This window comes from Nothoprocta perdicaria, unplaced genomic scaffold (genome assembly GCF_003342845.1).
Source record: "Nothoprocta perdicaria isolate Ctin4 unplaced genomic scaffold, notPer1 scaffold_4, whole genome shotgun sequence".
Lineage (NCBI taxonomy): Eukaryota > Metazoa > Chordata > Aves > Tinamiformes > Tinamidae > Nothoprocta > Nothoprocta perdicaria.
Window position 1 is genome coordinate 8270043 of NW_020455643.1, and position 20473 is coordinate 8290515.

Consider the following 20473-nt stretch of genomic DNA (forward strand, 5'->3'; position numbering starts at 1 on the left):
GGAAGATGGAGAGAGGAGGAGGAAGGGGAGATGAAAAGAGAGAGGGGGGGATGAAGTAAGAAGGAGGGGAGGGTAAAGGAGGAGGACAAGAGGAAGAGGGGATGAAGAGGGAAGAGAAGGGGATGAAGGAAGATGGGGAAGTGCATTGAGAGGAAGGCTGGGGAGGAGGAAGAGGAGGAGGGGAGGAAGGCCGGGCACCTCGGAGAGCACCGTGCCAGCACCGCGGACAGCGCCGGGCCCTGCGGGACCCCCCGGCGCTGCCGGAGCCCCCCGGCCCGGGCGGCAGCCCCTGCCCCGTGCGGCCCTAGGCAGCGCGGTGCCCCCGGCGCTCCCCACTCGTCCCTGTGCCACCCCTTGCGGTGTCACAGGGTGGCGGGACAGTGACAGGGCCCCCACGCACAGCCCCGCACGCCCCMCACACACACGGACACCCACACAGGTCCCCTTGCACCCACGGAGCAGGGCTGGCACCCTGCAGCAGCCGGGGGCCAGGGAAGGGCTGCCCAAACCGGGCACCGGCCCCTGTCCTGCCGCAGAGGCTGGTTGGACCCTCGGGGTGCGGGACGGGGTGCCCTGCGCAGGACGGTCACCCCGGGCAGGTCGGGGTGCCCCGGGCAGGGCTGCCCATGCCCTGCGGCCACCCGCTCGCCTCAGCACCTGCGCGGGGTCAGGGCTGCTCGACACGAGCAACGTGTCTCTGCAGCCCTAAGGACTCAGCTTTGCAAGGGAGGCGTTTCCCCTAGCCCCGCATCCCTCTGAAGGGCCGGGATTGAGCAGCGATGCTGCCACGGGAGCAACGTGGCCTCTCCAAAGGCCCCAGCAGGAGCAAAAGCAGCAGCGGGGCAACCACAGGCGGATGAAGCTGCTCTCCCAGCCCAGAGGTGCCACCAGGATCTCTCAGGTGCTCAACAGGCACCTGTGGGGTCTCAGCCTCGAGCACTCGGTGTCACCAAGGTCCCTACCTGCACTCTGCTCTCCCTGCACTTGCAGACACAAAGATGTCCTGGCCGGAGGGAACCCCCGCAAGCAGATCTCTTCTGCAGGGCATCAGGCTGGCACGGAGGCAGCCTGCAGCCAACAAAGGTATTTGTTCACTCTGAAACCTACTGACAACAACTGGAGTTGGAGCACCTTTCCTCTAGCACACATCCGGAAGAACGGTGCCTCCCCGGAGCTGAGCAGGGAACTGGTRCAGCCCAGGGACCTCCCTCCTGGTACCTGCCCATGGGCCCTGCCAGGCGTGTTCCTGCCAAGCACTTCCCAGCATTAGTCCTGCCAGGGCTGCAGCTCCGACTCCAATCTGGGGAACAGCCTCCGGTTAATGATTCTGTGCCCTCTGGGCCCTGGCCAGCGTGACTCAGCAAGCAGCAGCCCAAGGCCCAACACCAGGCGCAGGCCTGGGGGGCAGCCCTGGCCTCGGCCCCACCAGGGGCAGCTCGGAGGCTGCCGGGAGGGCAGGGGGCACCGCGGTGTCCCCAGGCCCTCAGCCTTGGCCCAGCGCGCGGGACACCTCTGGCTCACCAGGCATGGAGAAGTCCAAGGGTGGGAAGGCTGGGAATCACACAGAATCACAGGATGGTTGAGGTTGGAAGGTACCTGTAGGGATCATCTAGTCCGACCTCCTGCTCCAGCAGAGACACCCAGAGCGGCATCCAGGCGGGTTTGGAGACTTCCACAGAAGGAGCCTCCACAGCCTCCCCAGGCAGCCTGTGCCAGGGCTCCGTCACCCTCACAGGAACGACGTTCTTCCTCACACGCAGATGGACCTTCCTGTGTTGYAACTTCCACCCACTGCCCCTCGTCGTGTGAGCGGCCGCCCCGCCGTGCGGGCAAAGCCCGGGCAGAGCCGAGCTCCGGGGCGCTGCCACCAGGGCACGGGCACCAACAACCAGCACCCGGCTCTGCGCCCTCGCCCCAAGGAGGCCCGTGGGGCAGCCCCACTGCAGGGACCCCCAGCGCCCCTTCCCGGGCACAGCCCCACGGCGCGCAGCACCCGCCGGCCTCTGCCCTCGGCGTGCCCGGCGCCGCAGCCCCCGGGGCAGCCCGGGCACCACACACAGGGGGGGACAGGGCGGCGACAGCGGCACACGGGGGCGTTATTTAGCAATGTTCTTTTATTTCCAGTTTTTAAGGTGAAAAGATGCCTTTAAATCTTCAATTAAATACTCCATAAAGAAAAGAAAAAAAAAAAAAGCAAAAAAAAAAAATTATTTACAAATTCACGTGACCAGTAATTGAATCCTTGTTTTAATAATTACACGTGCGGCTCGTCACATCCGGCGCTCTATAAATACAGGGGACACGGATGCGGGGCCGCCCCGTCGCTTGCCCAATTGTGGCCTTAAACGTTTGGGGGAGGAATGAGGTTGTCGAGGGGAGGACAGAGACTTGGCCTGGCCCCCCAGAGAAGGGGTCACCCCCCCCCACCCCGGCACCCTCCCCAGGTGTCAGGGCAGGAGCTGGGGGGGATGATTCGTTTAAAATAAAAAACTGGGGCAGGGAGGGGGGGTCCAGGCAGTGATGGGGGAATAGAGGACAGGGGAGGGGGAGAAATCACGCTCCTGTCCCCAAACCAAATTTAATAAGTTTATATATATATATAATCTTTCTATATTTCAGCAAGTGGGGAGGAGGAAGAAGAGGGGGGAGAGGAGGGGAGCGACTGTCCCCATCCTGTCCCCTCTCCCCACAACACGAGTCTAAGGGCTCTCTGCCCCCCTCCTGGTGACCTGGGGTCCCTGCACTGGGAGGGGGGAGAGGAGGGGCCCAGAGCGGACCCACAGCGACAGCCGCCTCCATCAGCATCCGTTTATTATCATCGTGACAAACTAGTACAGGCCTCGCAAACAAAACCGGGACGGGGGGAAGAGGGGAGAGAGAGAAATAAAGAAAAGAGAGAGAGAGGAGGGCTGCTGGGGGGCACAGCAGGCCCCTCGACCCCGGCATGAGCAAGTCCAGGGGGCCGGGGGTTCGGGACACGGGGCGGGGGGATGGAGTCGCACCCCGGCTGGCCCTGCTCTCTCCCCCCTTCCTCCTTCTCACGGCTGCTCAGTTGTTGTCCGACTCATCCTCGGGTTCCCGGAGCCAGGTGAAAAAGGCTGTCACTGATTTGAGGGCCACCCCCTTGCCCTGCTGCTCGGCTGCGTCCTTGCTCGACTCCCACTTGTAGAAGGCCTCCTCTTTGATGACGTCCTCGTCGTAGAGGGCATCGAAGAACATCCTCAGCAGGTCTGGGAAGGGGGCACAAAGAGGGACCCTGCTATTCCCCAGCCACCAGCAGCCCTGGGCAGGCCCGCAGGGGCAGGGGACGTGCCCGACACCCCTCCTGGTCGTCCCCATGCCACGCACGACACTCACTTGGAGGCTGGTCCAACTTGACCACCAAGGCCTGCAGGGCATAGAGCGCCTGGAGCTCCTTCTGCTCGTCCCGCACGTACTTCTGCAGCAGCTTGGCCCGGTTGTGGATGACCTGGGCGTCTACACGGTACGGGTTCTCGACTGCAGGAGAGGGGCGTGAGCGGGGGGCGCCCACAGCGGGCGCCCGCGCCCCCCACCTCAGCCCCCTACTCACAGACTATGGCCGAGTGGCACACGGATGTCATCAGCGCCCTCACAAACGTGTTGGATGAGACCTGCTGCTCGCTCAGGGTGGCCTGGAGGAGGGAGGAGGAGAGGGGGCCCGTGAGCGGAGGACAGAGCCAAGACCCTCCTGGGCCCACGGGAGCTCTGCCCATGCCCTCACCTCGATCCAGTCGTATATTCTTTGGTTGTTTGAGCTCTCCTTCAGCAGTGTGTCCAGTTGCTTGCACAGCTCCTCCGAGGTCAGCTCCTTGCGGCTCGGCGTGTCCGAGTTGTCTCCCATCGTGTACTCCAATTTCTGAGGGACCAGGGAGAGAGGAGCTGCTTAAGGCAACACAGGGGAGCACMTGCTCCTCGCAGTAGGTCCCCCCCAAACCTTATTATTAACTTATTAAATATTAACTTATTAAATTTGGYTTGGGGACAAGAGCATGATTCCTCCCTGTGTCCCTCACCACAGCCAAGCTCTCACCTGCTCCGTGACAAATTTGTTGACATCCTGGTCCTCCGGCAGGAATTCCTTCCAGCTCAGACCGCCATCCCGCCACAGCTTTCCCGCTTTCTTCTGGCTCTGCAAGACAGCCAGCGTCAGCGCCCGGGTGCTCGGGCCCCCGCTGGAAGTGCTGCCCCCCACCCAGGGAGGAGATGCTACACTTGACGGTGGCACCCCAGGGACCCAAGCACAGCAAGGGACACCCAGCACCCAGGCCTGGACACTGCYTCGCTCTCTGCCTACCAAGTGCCTCGAACCGCGTGTGCTCCAAAAGAAGGGGACAGGGAGCCCAGGGCAGGGTGCCAGCCCAGGGCAGCGGTGCCAGCTCCGCGAGCCCCACACACACTTACCATCCCCTTGCACAACAAGCCCAGAACCTCAACCAGCAGCGTGGTGGCCTTCCCGATGGGCACCAAGGGCTTTGTTATCTCCCTACAGRGCACAAGCAACAGGATTAAAATTCCTGCCCCCAGACTCAGCTCTGAGACCCCCATCCAGCTCTGCATTGGGGCACTGCCCTCACCTAAAGAGCTCCTCCATGGGAATGCCTTCCTCGTGCAGGATGGGTGTGATGAGCTCAGCCAGGTACAGCCAGATATGGGGGATGTCGATCTCCATGTCTTCTGCAATCTCCAGGATCTCCCGCAGCCTGCGGGGCAGAGGCAGCAGGGCTTGGGATGGAGCAGGGAGCCCCCAGCCTTGGGCAGCAGAACAGGGAGCCCCCACGTCTCAGCTCAACACAGGACTGAATTCAAAACCAGGGCAGGTTACCCAGGCAAACTTTGAGCATTTCTAGGACTGGAAACCCCACACCCACCATCTGAGCCTCTCAGCATTTGGTCCCCCCTGCTGCAAGCTGTGCCCACTGCCTCATGCCCCTTCACAGGCACCTGGGAGAAAACAGTCTAACTCCCCACCATGTAGCTGAAGGCAGCAGTAAGAACCCCCTCTCCCCATGGACACAAGCCCAGCTCCCTCAGCTTTACATCCATCCATCCCTCCCATGCCCCCCAACACCAGGTTCAGTCATTTTCTCTTGCACTGGGGACCCCACACCCGGGCGCAGCAGCAGAGTTGGATGCTGAACATGAAGCATCGTCCCTTGCCCCGTGAGCTGTGCCCTTGCCAAGCAGCACAGGGCAGACCTGCCTCGCTGAGAGGGCACACATGGCCCCCGGGCCACCCGCCGCGGTCCCTCACCCCTTGTAGTACTGCTCCTTGGAGAGCGTGCCGGCCTTCACCAGCTGGAACAGGAGGACCCCCATGTGCTCGCGGGCAATCGTGCTCCTCTCCAGCGTGGACTCGATGCCGTTCCGCACAAACACGTACAGCGAGGAGGGGCTGCCCAGCTCCTGCACGCACTGCAGGGCCTCCTGCAGGGACAGGGGTCAGTGCTGCCCCATGGCCAGGCCCAGCTGCCCCCTTCCCCATCCAGGCACTGCCGACATCCTGCCCAAAGTGCAGCTGCCCGGGGGGCTTTGGGGAGCATATCGCATTTGCCTGGCTGCCCCCTCCTCTCACCTTCATGTCGTTGATGTGCAGGTATTCCTCTATGATTGCCTTGGCTTTCTTCTCAAGCTCTTCTTCTGATAGTGTGGGTTTGGGGGGTTCTGCGGGAGGGGCTGGCTCTTGCTTAACTGCAAGGAGAGAAAAGGCATGAGGTGCTGCCCGGGACAGGCAGAGCCTCAGCCCACAGCGAGAGCCTGGCGAGCACCTTCCCTGCCGGACTCACTCGTCTCTCGGCTCCTGTCCCGCTCCTCGGACATGCTAGCAACCTTGCGCACGGCCTCGGCGCCGCCCTGCTTCTCCCGCTCCCGACTCCGGTCTTCTGTCTCTTTGCTGAAGCTCCTCTTGGTAACGGCTGACCTGTTCCTCTCTCCTCGTTCCMCCCGGTCAGGGCGCTCCAGGCGGTCGCTGCCCTTTTCCGAACGCGACTCCCGGTCCCCTCTGTCCCCGGCCTTCTCTGACCGGTCGCGGCTGGAGCTGCTCCTAAGAGAGAGGGCAAGGTGAAGCAGCTCATCACCCCCTCCCCGGCCCCAGAGAGAGCAGCTACACCAAGGCAGGGCCGTCTCATTCCTGGAGGCACATGGGGACAGTCCCAGTGACAAACCAGGAGTCGCCCTTTAGAGCTGCAGCCAGGGACAGGGCCTTTGGGGGAGGATGGGGTCTCTAGCTCCCCAGCCTCCTGCCCTGTCCCCCTCTCTCTTCAAGGCAGCTCTGGCTCCTAGCTGCACACAGCACCAAGATCCCTCCCAGTTAAACAAACCCAACTTTGACCCTGCTCAGACATTCTGTGCTTCAGCCCTGACTATCCTCACAGCCTCCACAGGATTTGCTCCAGTCGACCAATCTCTCTTGTGTCGGGATCACCAAACTGGACATGGCGCCCAGATGTAGTCTCTTAAGTGCCCCATATGAGGATGAACGCCCAGGTCCTGCCCTGTCCTCGAGCAGCCCAGGATGCAATCACCCTTCTTTGCCACCAGGATTCACCAGTGACTCCAACCAGGATCCCAGGGCTCCTTCCTGACACACAGGTTGGTTATCCCAGCCCAAATGCTGGGCTCCAGGCTTGCCTACTGCTCAACCAACTGCTCCTCAACTTAGAGATCTTCTCCTCAGCCTGCAAACACCCCAGCCCACCAAGCAGGTAGCAGACAACTGCAGTCTGAAGCCTCATGAGGGCCCAGGGCGGTGGCACTGACCTCTGCACCACGCGGCGGGACTCCAGGCTCTCGGCAGGGGTGGACTGCTGGAGCGCTGAGAAGCGGTTCAAGGTGCTCGTGGCCGGTCGCCCTGAATCAGATGCTGGGTGTGAAAAGAGGGGAGTCTCAGARCTCAGCACGTCCCCAAGAGAGGAACCACCCTGGGAAGGGTCCCTGTGACACTGAGCCAGCTGGACGCTGCCTACCTGAATCTGCAGGCTTTGCACCAGAGCCGCCGCTGCTGCCTTTGCCCCAGCTCAGCCGCCCRCCTGGCGCAAAGAGCTGGTTGTTGGAGTCGATTGATCCAGGCTACGGGGAGAGACACAGARTGGGCTCCAAGCCCTGCACCAAGGGAGCGGGGCACGACCCGGGCCAGGCAGCCCGCTAAGTCGCCCACAAGCAGCCTTGGCACCCCCCGGGAAGCAGGCTCACCTTGGTGATCTTTGTTAGCCGGCTGGTGTCGATGGGCCGGTTGCCCTTGCTGATGGGCACCGTGTTCCAGCCATCATCCGCGACCAGGCTCCCGCGTCCACCTGCACACGAGTGGGACACGTGTAAGGAACAGTCCCAAAAAAGGTGGTACCTCCACYGAGCTTGGGACTTTGACAGTCCAGGGAAGAATCAGCCTCTGGGGAGGTTCAGGTGTCCCCATGCCCAGTCACTCACTGCTGGAGGATGGTCCGGGGGGTCCTCTCCTCTTATCCTTTGACATTAACTGCTGCACTTTAATGTGTTCCCGATGCTCTTCCATCTCTGCTTCCTTGTGGATCTGGTCTATGGTTTTGGGGCCCTGGTCTCCTCGTCGCGGCACCCAGCTATTCTACAGAAGGCACAGGAAAAGGCAAGGAACACTGAGCCAGCTGCAGTGACCATCTCCCAGGCATGTCCTGATCTCACACCCCACTTTGGGGGGACAAACACCTTAAAACAGGGCTCCCCACTCCCTGGTTGTGTCCCCCTCACTGCTGCGGGCTGGTCCTCCYGCTCAGGGCCACACAGCCTGTACAGCTTCCCAAGCCCTGTGGCAGCTTTCGGCACAGTAGGACTCAGTTTTTGGAGGCCTCCTGCATTAAACAGCTGCCCGTTACTGTGTGCCCCCTGCCACGGCCATGCTAACCAAGGGCTAGGGGCTAGCATGGTGTCTCCGGGGCTGCCACAACTTACATCCCCCTGTGCCCTTCTGTGGGGGGATGCACTGACACAGACTACTGGCACTTGGGGGCCACAAGTCTGCAGCTCCATGGGACCTGGCAGAGAACGCAGGACAGTCCCTGGGCAGCAGCAGGCCATGCATCTTACCCGTCTGAGGTCAATCACATCCTGAAGCATGAAACGGATGCGGGATGACGTCTTCTTCTCTTTGATGATCTTCTCCATCTGGTTGAAGTACTGGTCCATCCTGGGCTGTAAGGGGATAGAGTCATGATCACACCCCTCCCAGAGGCAAGGCAAAGCAAAACAAGGCAGGACAGTGCAGTGCACAGATATGATACCTTCGCCTTCTCAAAGTCCAAGTCTTTGCCAATGGTGGTAAGCAGGCGGCAAAGGCACTCAAGAGATTCCTCATCGTGGTTTTTGAGCAGCTTCACCACGCAGTCATGCATGATGGCCTCCGTCAGCATCTTCAGTTTGAACAGCTCCCCAATGAACTTGATGTTGCCCAGGGATCGCCGGCGGGCCTTGTCCCGCGCCTCCTCCAGCTCGTCCTTCATGCGCGCCTTCTCCTCGGGCTGCACGGGGAGCAGAACAGGGAAGGTCACTCAACACGTCRAGGACTCTCGCTGCAGCCTCCGGCCGCGGCCTCCCACCCCAACTCACAGCACTGGCATCGTCCATCTCCTTCTGCCGTTTCTCAAAGATCTCGTCGTCATCCTTGTCCTTCTCAAACTCCTTCTGACAGCGGTTGAGCAGCAGTTTGCGGAAGTTCACAGTCACCGTGGGTTTGTCTGTCGTGGGCACTTTGAGCTGCAGGGAGAAGTACAACCCAGGGAGGGAACATGAGTCACGAGCCTCCCCCAAAGTAATGTAGGCCAAACCCCAAGCACTGCTCAACCCAGGCAAAAGCCACCTGCACCTAATGACTCCCCACAGGAGCATCCGGCTCAACCTGCCAGTGGCACATGCTTCAGATTCCCCATTTTGGGAGGCAAGAGGCTAAAGACCCCCCAAAACTTCCCAACAGCTTTATAGCTCCATGACCAGAGTCTCCCCACAGCTCTTGCTCACCCCCATAAGGCAACGGCACATGTTAGCATAGGCAACAGAGAAGTTTGGCTCCGAGATGGCCTTCTCGAAGACGAGGTCGATGACACCCTTGAGCCGCTCCTCCGTGTCAATGGACAACTCCATCACCTGCTTCATCAGCTGCTGAAACATCTGGGGTGTCAGCTTGTTGAGGATGCTGCGGACGCGGCGGAGCAGTTCCTGGGAGGACAGCAGGGTTACTGAGACTTAGGTACCATCCCTTGACCAGCAGGCACCAGGTGTGCTGCTGCGCGCGCCAGCTCCCACCTGTGTCTTGATGTTCTCAGGATCCTCCTCCTCCGAGGCACGCTTGCTGCTGGGCTTCCAGGCCTTCTCGGCCTTGTTCAGCTTGACATCCTCGTTGAGGGACACAGTGGCAATGATTTTGCGGGGCTCCTTCCTCTGGCTCTGCTGGGAGCGGCGGGGACCCAACCCTGAGGGCTGAAAAAGAGTGGGGGAAAACTCAGCCTTCTGCCTCATGCTCTCCGGGGGACGGGACCAGCCAGGCTGGCTCCCAGGGCGTCCCCATCTGCCTGCTCAGATCCTCAACTCCATCACGGACATCAGTGGCCCAGACACAGTGGCTCAAAAGCAAGATCATCACGGAGAGGCGGAGGGGGACGGGGAGGGCTGAAGGAGAGCGAGGCAGACACTCACCAGGCTCCGGTTACCCATGACGGGCCGGCCGAGGTTGGCAAAGGAGGGGGTGAAGTCGGGGCTGCAGTTCATGCCGCTGAGGCGGATGGGGTCGAGCGCCCGCAAAGGCGTCTTGTTGGCCTGCGAAGGAACGAGACAGGGCTGAGGATGCCCGGGGGCAGGGAATGGTACGTCCATTCCCCAGCCTTATCACCGGGACAAGGAAGTAGAAAACAGCCTGGGACGTGCCCGGGGAAGCAGGGCACGACCACAGGCTGCCACCAGGGCTCTGCTCATGCACAGGGCTCACTGCAAATACTGCAGAGGGGCAGATGGAGGTCCTGCCTTGCCAGAGCAGAGCTGAGGTGCCAGGCCCCCTCCCCAGGCAGAACCCACCCTCCCCTGCAGCCAGGGCACTACCCACCTTGTCCAGCACCACGTCCATGATCTGGGGCAGTCCCTCAGGTTTCTGCATGCTGGCAAAGATGAACTGGAAGCCCAGCAGGAACTCACGGTCATATCGCTTCTTCTCCTCAGGGTTCAGGGGCTTCCATTGCTCTGCAGAAGGAAGGAAGAGAAAGACCTTGATACAGTCTGTCCCATTCTTTCTACCCTGAACCATGGGGGTCAATGTGGGCCCACATGGAGACCAGCTAGTAAAAATTCAGGTGACCACAGAGCTGCATTGCTCTGGCATACCATGAATGCCACTCCTGCTCACTTGAACAGGGGTGGGAAGTCTGAAGCCACCAGTCCTGTCTTATCCAGGCCCTCCAGGTTGGTCTCTGCCCCCACCCCACACCAGGCACAGGGAGAAGCGAGAAGTGTGTGAGGTTTAGGATCCCCTCCATTACCACCACCGGGTCCAGAGGTGGCAGCTCCTTGCAGAGACCTCACATGATGCCAAAGAGGGCTGCCACGTGCCAGAACCCAGCTCACCTTCCTTGTAGCGGTACTTCTGATCCGCAGCCTTGCCCTTCTCCGGGGCCAGCTTGTCCTCTTTTTCCTCCCACGTCTCCTCCGACTCCTCCTGGGGACGGGCTGGGGCTGCGTCCTCCGCTTCACGGGCAGGGGCGGATGCAGGGGGCTTGTTCTCCGCCTCCGAGGCACTGTCACTGATCTGAGACTGCCACCGGGAGGGATGGGGACAGCGTCACACCACAAGCCCAGCCCTGCCCCTTCTGCCCCAAGCCAAGGCGCCCTGCGTCCCCCTCAGATCCTCATTACCATCACAGAGCATCAGTGGCCCAGACACGATGGCACAAAGCAAAGTTCATCACAAGAGGGGCTGCAAGATGGGCTGATCCTCCAGAGTTCCTAGGRACACTCACCTCTTTAAAGGCATCCAGCAAATCGCCTACTGCCTCCTTCTTGTTCAATTCCTTCATCCGTCGCTTTTTCTTTGGCACCGACACGGCGACTGGGAGGAGAGGCCAGGGCGTGAGGACCGGGTGGCAACGCAGTCCCCTGCACACCCTGACACCAGCTCCAGTGTCCCCAGGGAGGCCCAGTGAACTTGAGGCCAGGGTCGGTGGAAGCCTCAGAACACGGTCCCACTGCCCCAGGCCAGGCCCCTCTGACCCCCAAGCACTGGGTGCCCCTAACCCAAGGGATGGCTTGGACAGGCTGCCCAGGGAGGCTCTTTCTCTGGAGATCCCCCAGACCTGCCTGGATGCCGCCCTGTGCCCCGTGCTCCGGGTGTCCCTGCTGGAGCAGAGGGTTGGACTGGATGATCTCTGGAGGTCCCTTCCAACCTCAACCATTCCAGGACTCTAATCCCGCTCACCCCCTGCTCAGCCTGCAGACACCCACCGCTGCYTGGGAGCGTTTCCCTAGCACCCCGCACCCCTGCCAAGGGCACCCCACAGAACCTCTCCCCAGTTACACACTCCCCCCCAGAGCTCCRGGCACCCTTCCTGGCACCCCACATAGCACCTAGAGATGCCCAGACACGCTCCGTGTCCCAGCACCCCCGGGCACCCTCCTCGAACCCGCTGCTCCCTGCACCCCCGTCTCCCACCACCCCTCACCTGCTCACAGCACCCCTGCATATAGACATACGGCCCCAGGCACCTTTGCCTGGTGCTGCAGGGAGGGTGTAACACCCAGCTCCCCCCAGGACACCCCGTTCCCTCCACGGGCCCTAGGGACGGGCCCTGCACAGGGTGTCCCACACGTGCACAGCCCCTCGGACATCCTTCTTCCCCTTCCGCACATCCCCAGTGCACATCCCAATCCCCTGCCACGGCCCAAAGCATCTCAGGATGCCTCCCCACACAAATGCACGAGGGACCCTACACAGACACACTTGATCCATTCCCTGTCCCCCCACTGCCACAGGCACATCCCAGAGCGACTCCCAGAGCCCCACGCACCCCGCCAYGTGCTCACAACGCACTCTTGGGCAAGGTGCCCCATAAGAAAACACTCCCCACACATCTCTCCCTATCCAGCTAACCACAGGCACCCAGTCACCCGCCACATTCCCTTACTCACCCTGGAGCCCACATTGCAAGCATCGAGCACCCCACAGGAGCCCCTATGCACCTATCACCCCCCACCCACCCCACAGCTCCGCACACGCCAACCGAGTGCCCCCCAACCTGGCGCGGTCGCCTCCGAGGTCTGCAAAGGGGCAGGGGCCGGGCTCGAGCTCCGCTCCTGGGCCTCGGCAGGGCCTTCGCTCTCTTCCTCCTCCTCCTCCTCCTCGGCCGGCGGCGAGCTGGGGGTGTCCGGCTGGGCTGGCTCCTCGGGCTCCGAGATGGGGCTCACGTCCGACTCGGGCTGCTCCTCGCTTGGCTCCGCTCTGTCGCTGCCCTCCACGCCGTTGGGCAGGGGCAGCTCCTCGGGCTGGGCGATGGGGGAGTCCAGAACGGGCGCAGGCAGCGGCTCGGGGGCCGGCTCGGGCGCCGGCTGGCACACGGGCGCCTCGGGGACCGGCTCGGGCGCCTCCTCCACAAGCCCGTTGGCCTCGGCGGCCGCATCGGCCTCGTCCTCGGGGCTGGGCTCCAGCGCGGGCGGCGGGGGGCTGGGGGAGGCGGGTTTGGCGGGCGCCTCGGGGGCCTGCGGCGGAGGCGACGGCGACGGGGCCGGCTCCGGCGGCACGGCTGGCACCGGCGGCACGGCTGGCTCCGGCGGCACGGCTGGCTCCGGCGGCGCCGTGGGCGGCTCGGGCACCTCCGGGGCAGGCTCCAGGAGGGGAATGGCAGCTTCCTCCTCCAGGACCACAGTGTCCACGTCGGGGGCAGGCACGAGGGGCACATCCACGACCCCTGGCACTGTAGTGATGGCGCTAAAAGTCTTGTGCGGCTCGGGCGGCGCCTCGCCCAGCTCCGCTTTAGTGTCCGCGTCCACGGGGGGCTCCATTGGCACCAGCGTCACGGCCGAGAGCAGCACGGGCTCCACCTCGGGAATGAGGGGCGGGGGAGGCGACGGCGACGCCGACTTGCTGGGCTCCAGGGACACGGGCTTGCTCACCACGAGCGCGGGCTTCGGGCGGTCGTCTGCAAGGCCAAGGGCTTTGAGGGGGCTTCCCGACACGGCCCAGCGCCCAACCCTCCCCAGACCCCCCAAACGTGCCCAACACYCCAGGCTGGTGCTGGCAGAGGCGCCACCAGGACTGCAGGTGACCGTGGTGCCCAGGGCAGGGCTGGGGCACCGGGCAGGGCGCTGCAAASAGTCCCGAGCGCCACAGGGACAGGCCACTCGTCACACACGCAGCGAACGTGCCGGCCCCGGGGCTCGCGGCTCGGCCACGTCCCTCCCCGCAGCCCCGAGCACACGGGGAGCCCGACACCGGCCGCCCCGCTGCACGCACGTACCTGGTCGAACAATAACTGCTACATGAGGGGTCTCTCCGTTGGCCTGGGGCTCCAAACCGCTTCCAGCCTGGGGGCAAAGCGGGAGCTGAGCAGGGCCCCGGGCACCCCGCGCTGCCCGGCCAGGGGTGCGGAGCCCTCCTACCTGGGGAGGGGTGGGGGTGGACGAGGTCCTTGCTCCAGACATGATTTCTTCAGTGATATCTTTGCCGCCTTGGTTAGGGTCTCTTATTCGGATCTGCCCGCGTGCCAGGAGGCAGGAGGGAGAGCGAAGCCGTCAGTGGCGGGGGGCGGACATGCAGGTGCCCCCCCGCTGCCCTGGGCCCGGCGGCGCCGGGACACCCCCTTCTCCGAGCAGCAGGGCGAGGGGGGTCATTCGGTGCCTCACAGGGCCCGGGGGGCAGCAGGCGCCATCGCCCCTCGCCGTGGAGCCGAGCGCCCCGCGGACAAGGTGCCGGCCCCGGCGCCCAGCGGGAGTGGACACTGCGGGGCAGGGGAGCCTTGGCAGCTGCTGCTGGGGGCTCCGCAAGCAGCGCCGCGTGCCCGGGGCTGGGGACGGGCCCCCCAGCCTTCTGCAGTGTCACAATGCCCCAGGCACTGCCCGTCTCCAGGGCTGGGCATGCGCTGGGATCCCCCGGGACACYCCCGCAGTGGTCACTGGGTCACCCAGGGCTCATCTCCAACCCTGTGCACGGCTGATGCTGCCGGGACAGCGCCGAGAGCTGCGCTCTCCCCGCCAGCCACTGCCCTCCGGCAGCATCCCCCGGAACCACCCGCGTTCCCAGGAAAACGCCGGCATCCCCCCCGCCGCCCACCCGCGGACTCGGGGCCGGGCGGGCGGCCGCACGCGGCTCCCGCTATAAATAGTCCCGGCGCGCGGCCCCGGCGCGAGCGGCGGCATCTCCGGGAGCAGACGGCAGTTGGCAGCCGCGGCACGGCCGCCCCCGGGAGCCGTGACTCAGCACAACGGCGCCCGCGCCGCGCGGTGCCGCCGCCACCGAGCCGGGCGCTGCTCCGCGCCGCCCGTGCCCCCCGGCAGTGCCCCCCGCGCCGGCACGCACCGCGCTTACCGTCTTGCGCTCGCGCTTGGGGGGAATGGGCGGCTGCTGGCTCATCATGACCTGGGCCGCGGGGACCCCCGCCGGGAACTGCTGCACCCCCTGCGCTGGGTAATAGGCACCCGCTGGAGGAAGGAGAGGAGCGAGGGTGAGCGCCGACGCCGGGGCTGCCAGGAGCGAGCGGAGCGCGTGCCGCCCTCCAACGAACCCCGAGTGCATCCGCGCCGCATCGTCCCAACCCGCCCGACAGGCCCGGCCGAATTCCTTCCCCGTGAAGCAGAGCGTCCCCGCRCCGCCCCCACGCCCAGCCGCTGCCCCACGCCTGCCGTCCGGCCCCAAACCCGCGGGGGCCTCGGCTCCGTGCAGGGAAGGGGCCTCSGGAGCGCGGAGCCGCGGCCGGGCCCACGGCTCCCTCCAGCTCCCTTATCTCCCGCAGGCCGGCGCAGCCCCAGGGCGGCTCCGCGCAGCCCCGTCCGCACCCTCCATTCCCACCCACGCTCCGCTCGGCCCCACGGGCCTGACCCCCGGCTACCACCGYGGTGCCGCAATGAGCCAAGGCGGCGGCACGGGGCCATGCCGGCACCGGAGGCAGCGCGGCGCCCTCATCCCGGCCTGACATCTCCCTCCGAGGATGCTCCACTCTTTGGGGGGGGTCGCCAAGAGCATCCTCCCAAAAGCACAGGAAGGAGGGAAAGGGGGAAAATGGGCCAAGGGAAGCGGAGGGAAACGGGGAAAAACGGGCYAAGGGAAGYGRAGGGAAACGGGGAAAAACGGGCCAAGGGAAGAGGCTCGGCGGCTGCCGGCCGCCTCGCTCTCCCGGGAAGGGCCGTGGACGCAGATGCCAGGGCGCAGGGAGAGACAGGCACAGCTGGGCCCTGCCCCCTCCCTGCTCCAGCACTTTCCCRGCCGTGCCAAGCGCTCCGGGCTCCGGGCAGTGCCCGGCGGCAGCCCCGTGCCCGGGGGGCGCAGAGCCAGCCCAGCTCGTCCAGCGGGAGCAGCCCCTGCCGGGGGGAGCAGCAGGGAAGGAGCCGGTGGGAGCTCGGGCGGCCCTGCGCGCACCGGGAGCACACGGGCAGTGCCGGGAGCCCCCGGGAAGAGCCAGGGATATTGCAGCGGGCGCTGTGGGGGGCTCCAGGTCCTGGCGCTCGGCCAGGGGCTGCCGGAGGGCCTCCAATGCCAGGAATGAGGGCAATGGGGATGTGAAGGGAGACCCCCCGGAGCAGAGAGGTCCGTGGGAGAGCCCGTGACAGGGCAGGGAGCAGCAGACAGGCCACGGGCTGAGCGCGCGGCCAAGCCAGCCCCGGCGGCCGCTGCCAGGGGCCACTTCCTTCCTCCGAGGGGCTGGCGCCAGGCGCGGGACAAAGGGGAGGGAGCAGGGACACGTACCTGCCTCAGGAGAAACCCATCTCCGGCCCGGCTCACTTTGCTGCCGCGCCGGGGCCGGGCCGGAGGCCTCGGCTCACATTTCTGTGTGTGCAAGGCCTCCCGGGACAGACCCGGCCTAAATATAGGCACGGCCCGAGCGGCCACATGCGAGCGGGGGAGGAAGGGGGGCTGCTTACACCGGCGCTGCCCGGCTGCGGGAGCGGGCAGGCACGGGGCGCCCGCTGCCTCGGCCCCTTCCCCATCGGCTCCGCTGCCGYGGGACGTGCGGCTGGCTAGGGACAGCAGGGGACAAAACAGGAGCCGGGTTGGGAGGCAGCAGAGATGGGGCGACCGCTCTCTGGCCTCCGCCCGCTGCAGCGGCTGGAGCGGGAGCAGGGGATAAAGTCTGCCCTGCTTCCCTGCCAGGATGGTTAAACATTAAATGGCACAGATTTGGAACAAGAGGTGGCAGGACRGACAAGCGGGACCCAGCGTGCCGGGCAGCGCGTTTGGTGGGAGACACCAATACCTCCTGAGGCCAAAACTTCCTGCAATGGGGTCACTGCTCACAGAAACGGCCCTTCTCTCACCAGCCTGGTGAAGGGAGGTGTCTGYGCTCAGCCCCTGCATTTGGGGGCCCGCAGGAAGCCCCAGGTCAGAGGAGCCAAGGGGATGAAGTGCTACGGATGGAAAAGCACCCGCAAGCAAAGACGCCCCAGCCCGTACCGTAAGTCCCGAACTCCGTAGGGCTGGCTCCAGGGTAAAAACCGGGGGCACCGGGCTGCACTGGGTACTGCTGGGTTGGGACAACGTACGTGGAGCGACCCTGCAATGAGACAGAGGAAAGGTCCCTTACCGCCCTGCACGGGGCACAGGGGTACCCCCAAACCCCCGGCTGCACAACTGCTGTCCCTGGCAGCAGGGCAGGGAGCAGCATCCTGGGAAAACAGGCACTGTGCATCCCGGGACTGCTCGCAGCACTGGAGCAGGAGAGGGCAGGGGAACCAGCACTGCCTGCTGCCTCTCTGCAGCGATGAGCAGCACCCTGCTCCGAGCAGGTCAGGTCTGCAGAGCCCAGGGACCCCCTCCACCCCCAGGCTCCAACCCCAGCTAATATCCCTGCCACCCACCCACCCAGAGATGCCCAGGACACGGCCCTCACCTGTCCGGGAATGTAATACGCTCCTTGGGAAGGTGTGTAGGATATCTGGGAGGGTATCATCATCACCTGGGAAGCAGCTGGATACACATGGGCGGGCGGGCCGGGCCGGGCCGTCGTGTTACTCTGCACGCGGGAGGCGCTGGCGGGAGGCTGGGCCCTGTTCTGGTAGAAATGCTTGGGGAGAGACGGGGCAGAGCGTGAGGGCGGCGRCAGCCGCGGCCCGGCCCGGCCCCCCGCTCCTGCCCGATCCGTGCCCGGGGCCGGCGCCGCCCCGCGGAGCGGCCGGGATGGCGGAAAGGGCGCCGGTCCCGCACGCACCTGCGGCCCCGCCTGGCTCCATGCGGCCCAGCTCATGCCCCCCCGGGCGGCAGCTCCCGCGCGCCCGGCCGGCCGCGCGCAGCCCCAGCTCCGCCGGCGGATCCCGGCGCGTCCCGGCGTGCCCCGCACCGGCGCCAGCGCCCGCACTGACTGCTGGGAGCTGTAGTTCCGCCGGGCCCGGAGCCGTGCCGGAGCCGGACAGTCGGCATGCGCCGAGCCGGCTACTCCCCGCAGGCGCCGGCTTCCTCCCSCCCGCCCGCCCGGTTTCTTTGCTCTATGGACACGTCTCCGGCCTCCCACGGACGCTGCAGCCGGACAAGGGGTCGGGCAGYGCCCACAAACTGCTCGGGCGCCTCCGAGAGCCCCAGCGCGGGAGCATCCGCGCGCCCCGCTCGCCCAGGGCAAGGCTGGGAAGTGGCACGGGAAGAAGCGTTACCTGAAGAGACCTGAATCCTCCCTGAGAGCGAGCGCACGCATAGCGGGGAGAGGGGAGAGAGAGAGACAGGAGTTACCCRGCACCGTGTTGAGACAGGCCCCGGGAGCAGGTGCTGGGAGGACGGGATGGGAGCGGGCSTGGGGCCACAGGGAAGCGCAGCGGGGCGGGAAGCGGCCGCCCGGGCTCAGCGAGGCCTTGGCTGCCACAGGACACGGGGATGGCCGCTCGGCCGCGGCGCTYTGAAGCCCCCTGCCCCTCTCGGGGTGCCGGGGCATGCGGAGGGGTGCAGGAGCGCCCTGATCCGTCCCCGCAGCCGCTCCGGCATGGCAGGGCTCGCGGAGCCTCCGCGCGCTCCCCGAGGACGCGTGACAAGGACAGTTTGCAAGAGCAGAGCCAGCAGGACCAGGGGCCACATGCAGCCCCCCAAGGCCCAGCCTTGGCCGGGGGCCTCCCAGGCCCAAGGGGCTCCCGGCTCCTCTGCAGCTCCAGCCTGGCAGACCCTCTGGGTACTGCCAGACCACCCCATCCCGGCACGGCGGGAAGCCAGGCCCGTGGCAAAAGGTTTTYGTCACCCCAGGATGCCATTTGAGCCGGACTAGGCCGGCAAGAGCAGCACCGAGACACCTCAGGGGGCAGCCGTGATGCCACCACCCATCCCGGGGGAGCTGGGGACAAGAGTGGGGAGACAGGCAGGAGCGRTGGCCTGGGTGGGGGTTAGCACAGACACAGCCACATGCTCCAGGCTTCATGCACGAGGAACTCGGAGACWCCAGGAACCCCCCGGGCGGCCGTGCGGGTGCCCCCCACTCCCCACGTGCCCCCAGGCCCCCGTGTGCAGTGCGGGAGCAGGGGGCTCAGCATGCGGGGCGCAGGGGCTGGTTAGTACCTGCTGGTGAATAGCACGAGGCCCTGCTGGAAACTGAGAGAGGAGGAGAGCGAGGTTTGGGCGGGGGGAGGAAGGAGAGAAGAGCAGTCACTCGGTGGGCACCGCAGCTGGGGACACATGCCACCCCCCAGGGACAGCGAGGAGGGGCAAGAGCCCAGGGCACRCGGCCAGCGCCAGCCAGGACCCCGGCCTCGAGCAGCATGGGGGGCACGACGGGGCTCCCGGCTCCCCTTCATGACAACGTGCCCACGGGAGAGGCCGGGCGCTGCGGGAGCAGCCAAGGTCCCCAAGACCCCTGCGCGGGGAGAAGCCCTCACCTGGCGCGGCTGGGAAGGCGTATTCATTTGTGAGGTCGGTGCCGGGTTAAAAACCACAGGTGCCGTCGGAGCGGGTGGGAACGTCGACTGCAGGGAGGGAAGCGTTGGCCAGGCCCGGCGGGAGCCCCCGCCGCCCCCGGGGAGCCCCCGCGCCGCCCCGCGCGGGCCGTTACCTGTGGGAGTCCGGGAGAAGGGGCAGGGTGCGGGGCTGCCGGGGCTCCTCCTGTGGGCTGTGGAGCTTTGTTCATTTCATGTGGTTGTGCATACGGATCCCCTCGTTATCTGCGGGCACACGGAGAGCGGGCGTGAGCCGGGGCGGCCACCACGGTCCCGTCGGGAACCCTGGGCCCACCCATGTGCCCGCTCACCACGGGAGCCCCTAAAACAGGGCACCTTGGCCCCCTCAGCCCCGCCAGGGCAGAGCCAGAGGAGGCCGCAGTCCCCGCAGCCCCGGCACCTCCTGTCCCCACGGGTGGCAGGGGCGAGGACACGGAGCCCGGGACGCCAGGGCCCTGCAGAGCCGGGTCGGGCACCGCGGAGCTAGGCCGGTCACTGCAGCCCCCAGGCAGCCCCGCTCCCCATGCGGCACCCAGTGTCACCCACAGTGGCTCCAGGGGRCCCACGCAGGCCCCCCACGGCGGCACCGGGGCCGGCTCCACCCCGGCTGACCTACTAAGCGCTTCTCACCCCGGCCGGCCAAACCTGTTCCTGCCCGCGGCGCCGCGGCCGCGCCGGGGAGGGCAGGGAGCTGCCGGCGGCTCCGGCGCCGCTGCCCCGCGGGGCGCGCGGCCCCCGGCCCTGCCGCCCCCCCCACCCGGTGCATCCCAGCGCGGCCGGTGTCCCGTGTCCCGTGCGGGACTTGGCACCCAGGGCCGCTCTCCCCGCCCCAGGGCAAAGGGCGCCGGGGGCAGGAAGCGGCCGAGCCRCCCCCCGCGGCAGGACCCCCCGGTGCCGCTGTCACCCGCTGTGGGGGGGCCCTGGCACCAGCACCCCCAGCACGGGGGGACGCGGGGCCCCCCGGGATCATCCCGGCTGCGCTCGGGGGGGTGCGCCGCACGGCGCCCGCCCGGTCCCTGCCCAGCGGGGCGCCCGCCCGGCCCGCGGCGCCGTGGCCRTTTCAAACACTTGGCACCAGCTCCTCGGGGGAAAAACCCGGGTGGGGGGAATAAAGCGCGAGGGAAGGGCCGGGCGGCCGCGGCGGGCCCGGCGGTACTCACCGCCCCGCGGGAGAACCGGCCCGGCCGAGCGGGACCTCGCGTGGGACTGCCCGGAGCGGGAGCAGCGGGGAAGGAGCGACGGGAGCGACGGGATGGGGGAGAGACAAATGAGCCGGCGCCGGCGGCCCCGGCCGCGCTGCAGTGCGGAGCCCGGGCACAGCCCACGGGCCACCCCGGCTGCCGGGACGGAGAACGGGACCGAACGGGGCCACACGGGGCCGAACGGGGCCGGGCGGCGC

At 66.1% G+C, this 20473-nt stretch overlaps 1 protein-coding gene and 2 non-coding genes across 3 annotated transcripts; all 3 read right to left on the reverse strand.

Annotated features, from left to right (window-relative positions):
- Positions 1 to 2201: 2201 nt before the first annotated feature.
- On the reverse strand, positions 2202 to 19265 carry EIF4G1 (eukaryotic translation initiation factor 4 gamma 1). The gene is made up of 33 exons (XM_026045256.1): positions 19191 to 19265; positions 19018 to 19104; positions 18701 to 18733; positions 17815 to 17835; positions 17061 to 17234; positions 16625 to 16724; positions 14546 to 14658; positions 13621 to 13713; positions 13479 to 13545; positions 12261 to 13160; positions 10989 to 11077; positions 10597 to 10783; positions 10082 to 10215; positions 9679 to 9819; positions 9289 to 9462; positions 9004 to 9201; positions 8596 to 8742; positions 8271 to 8507; positions 8077 to 8181; positions 7444 to 7597; positions 7210 to 7310; positions 6984 to 7086; positions 6778 to 6880; positions 5805 to 6061; positions 5594 to 5709; positions 5273 to 5445; positions 4596 to 4721; positions 4423 to 4504; positions 4052 to 4150; positions 3743 to 3877; positions 3572 to 3653; positions 3358 to 3498; positions 2202 to 3230 (listed from the first exon to the last, which is right to left on the reverse strand). Exons 1-33 carry the CDS (start codon positions 19263 to 19265, stop codon positions 3049 to 3051), a joined length of 4929 nt encoding a protein of 1642 aa, XP_025901041.1. The 3' UTR covers positions 2202 to 3048.
- On the reverse strand, positions 9555 to 9629 carry LOC112952587. Its single transcript, XR_003250428.1, has one exon. It is a non-coding gene; the product is annotated as a small nucleolar RNA SNORD66 (small nucleolar RNA).
- On the reverse strand, positions 10866 to 10942 carry LOC112952594. Its single transcript, XR_003250435.1, has one exon. It is a non-coding gene; the product is annotated as a small nucleolar RNA SNORD66 (small nucleolar RNA).
- Positions 19266 to 20473: the final 1208 nt, after the last annotated feature.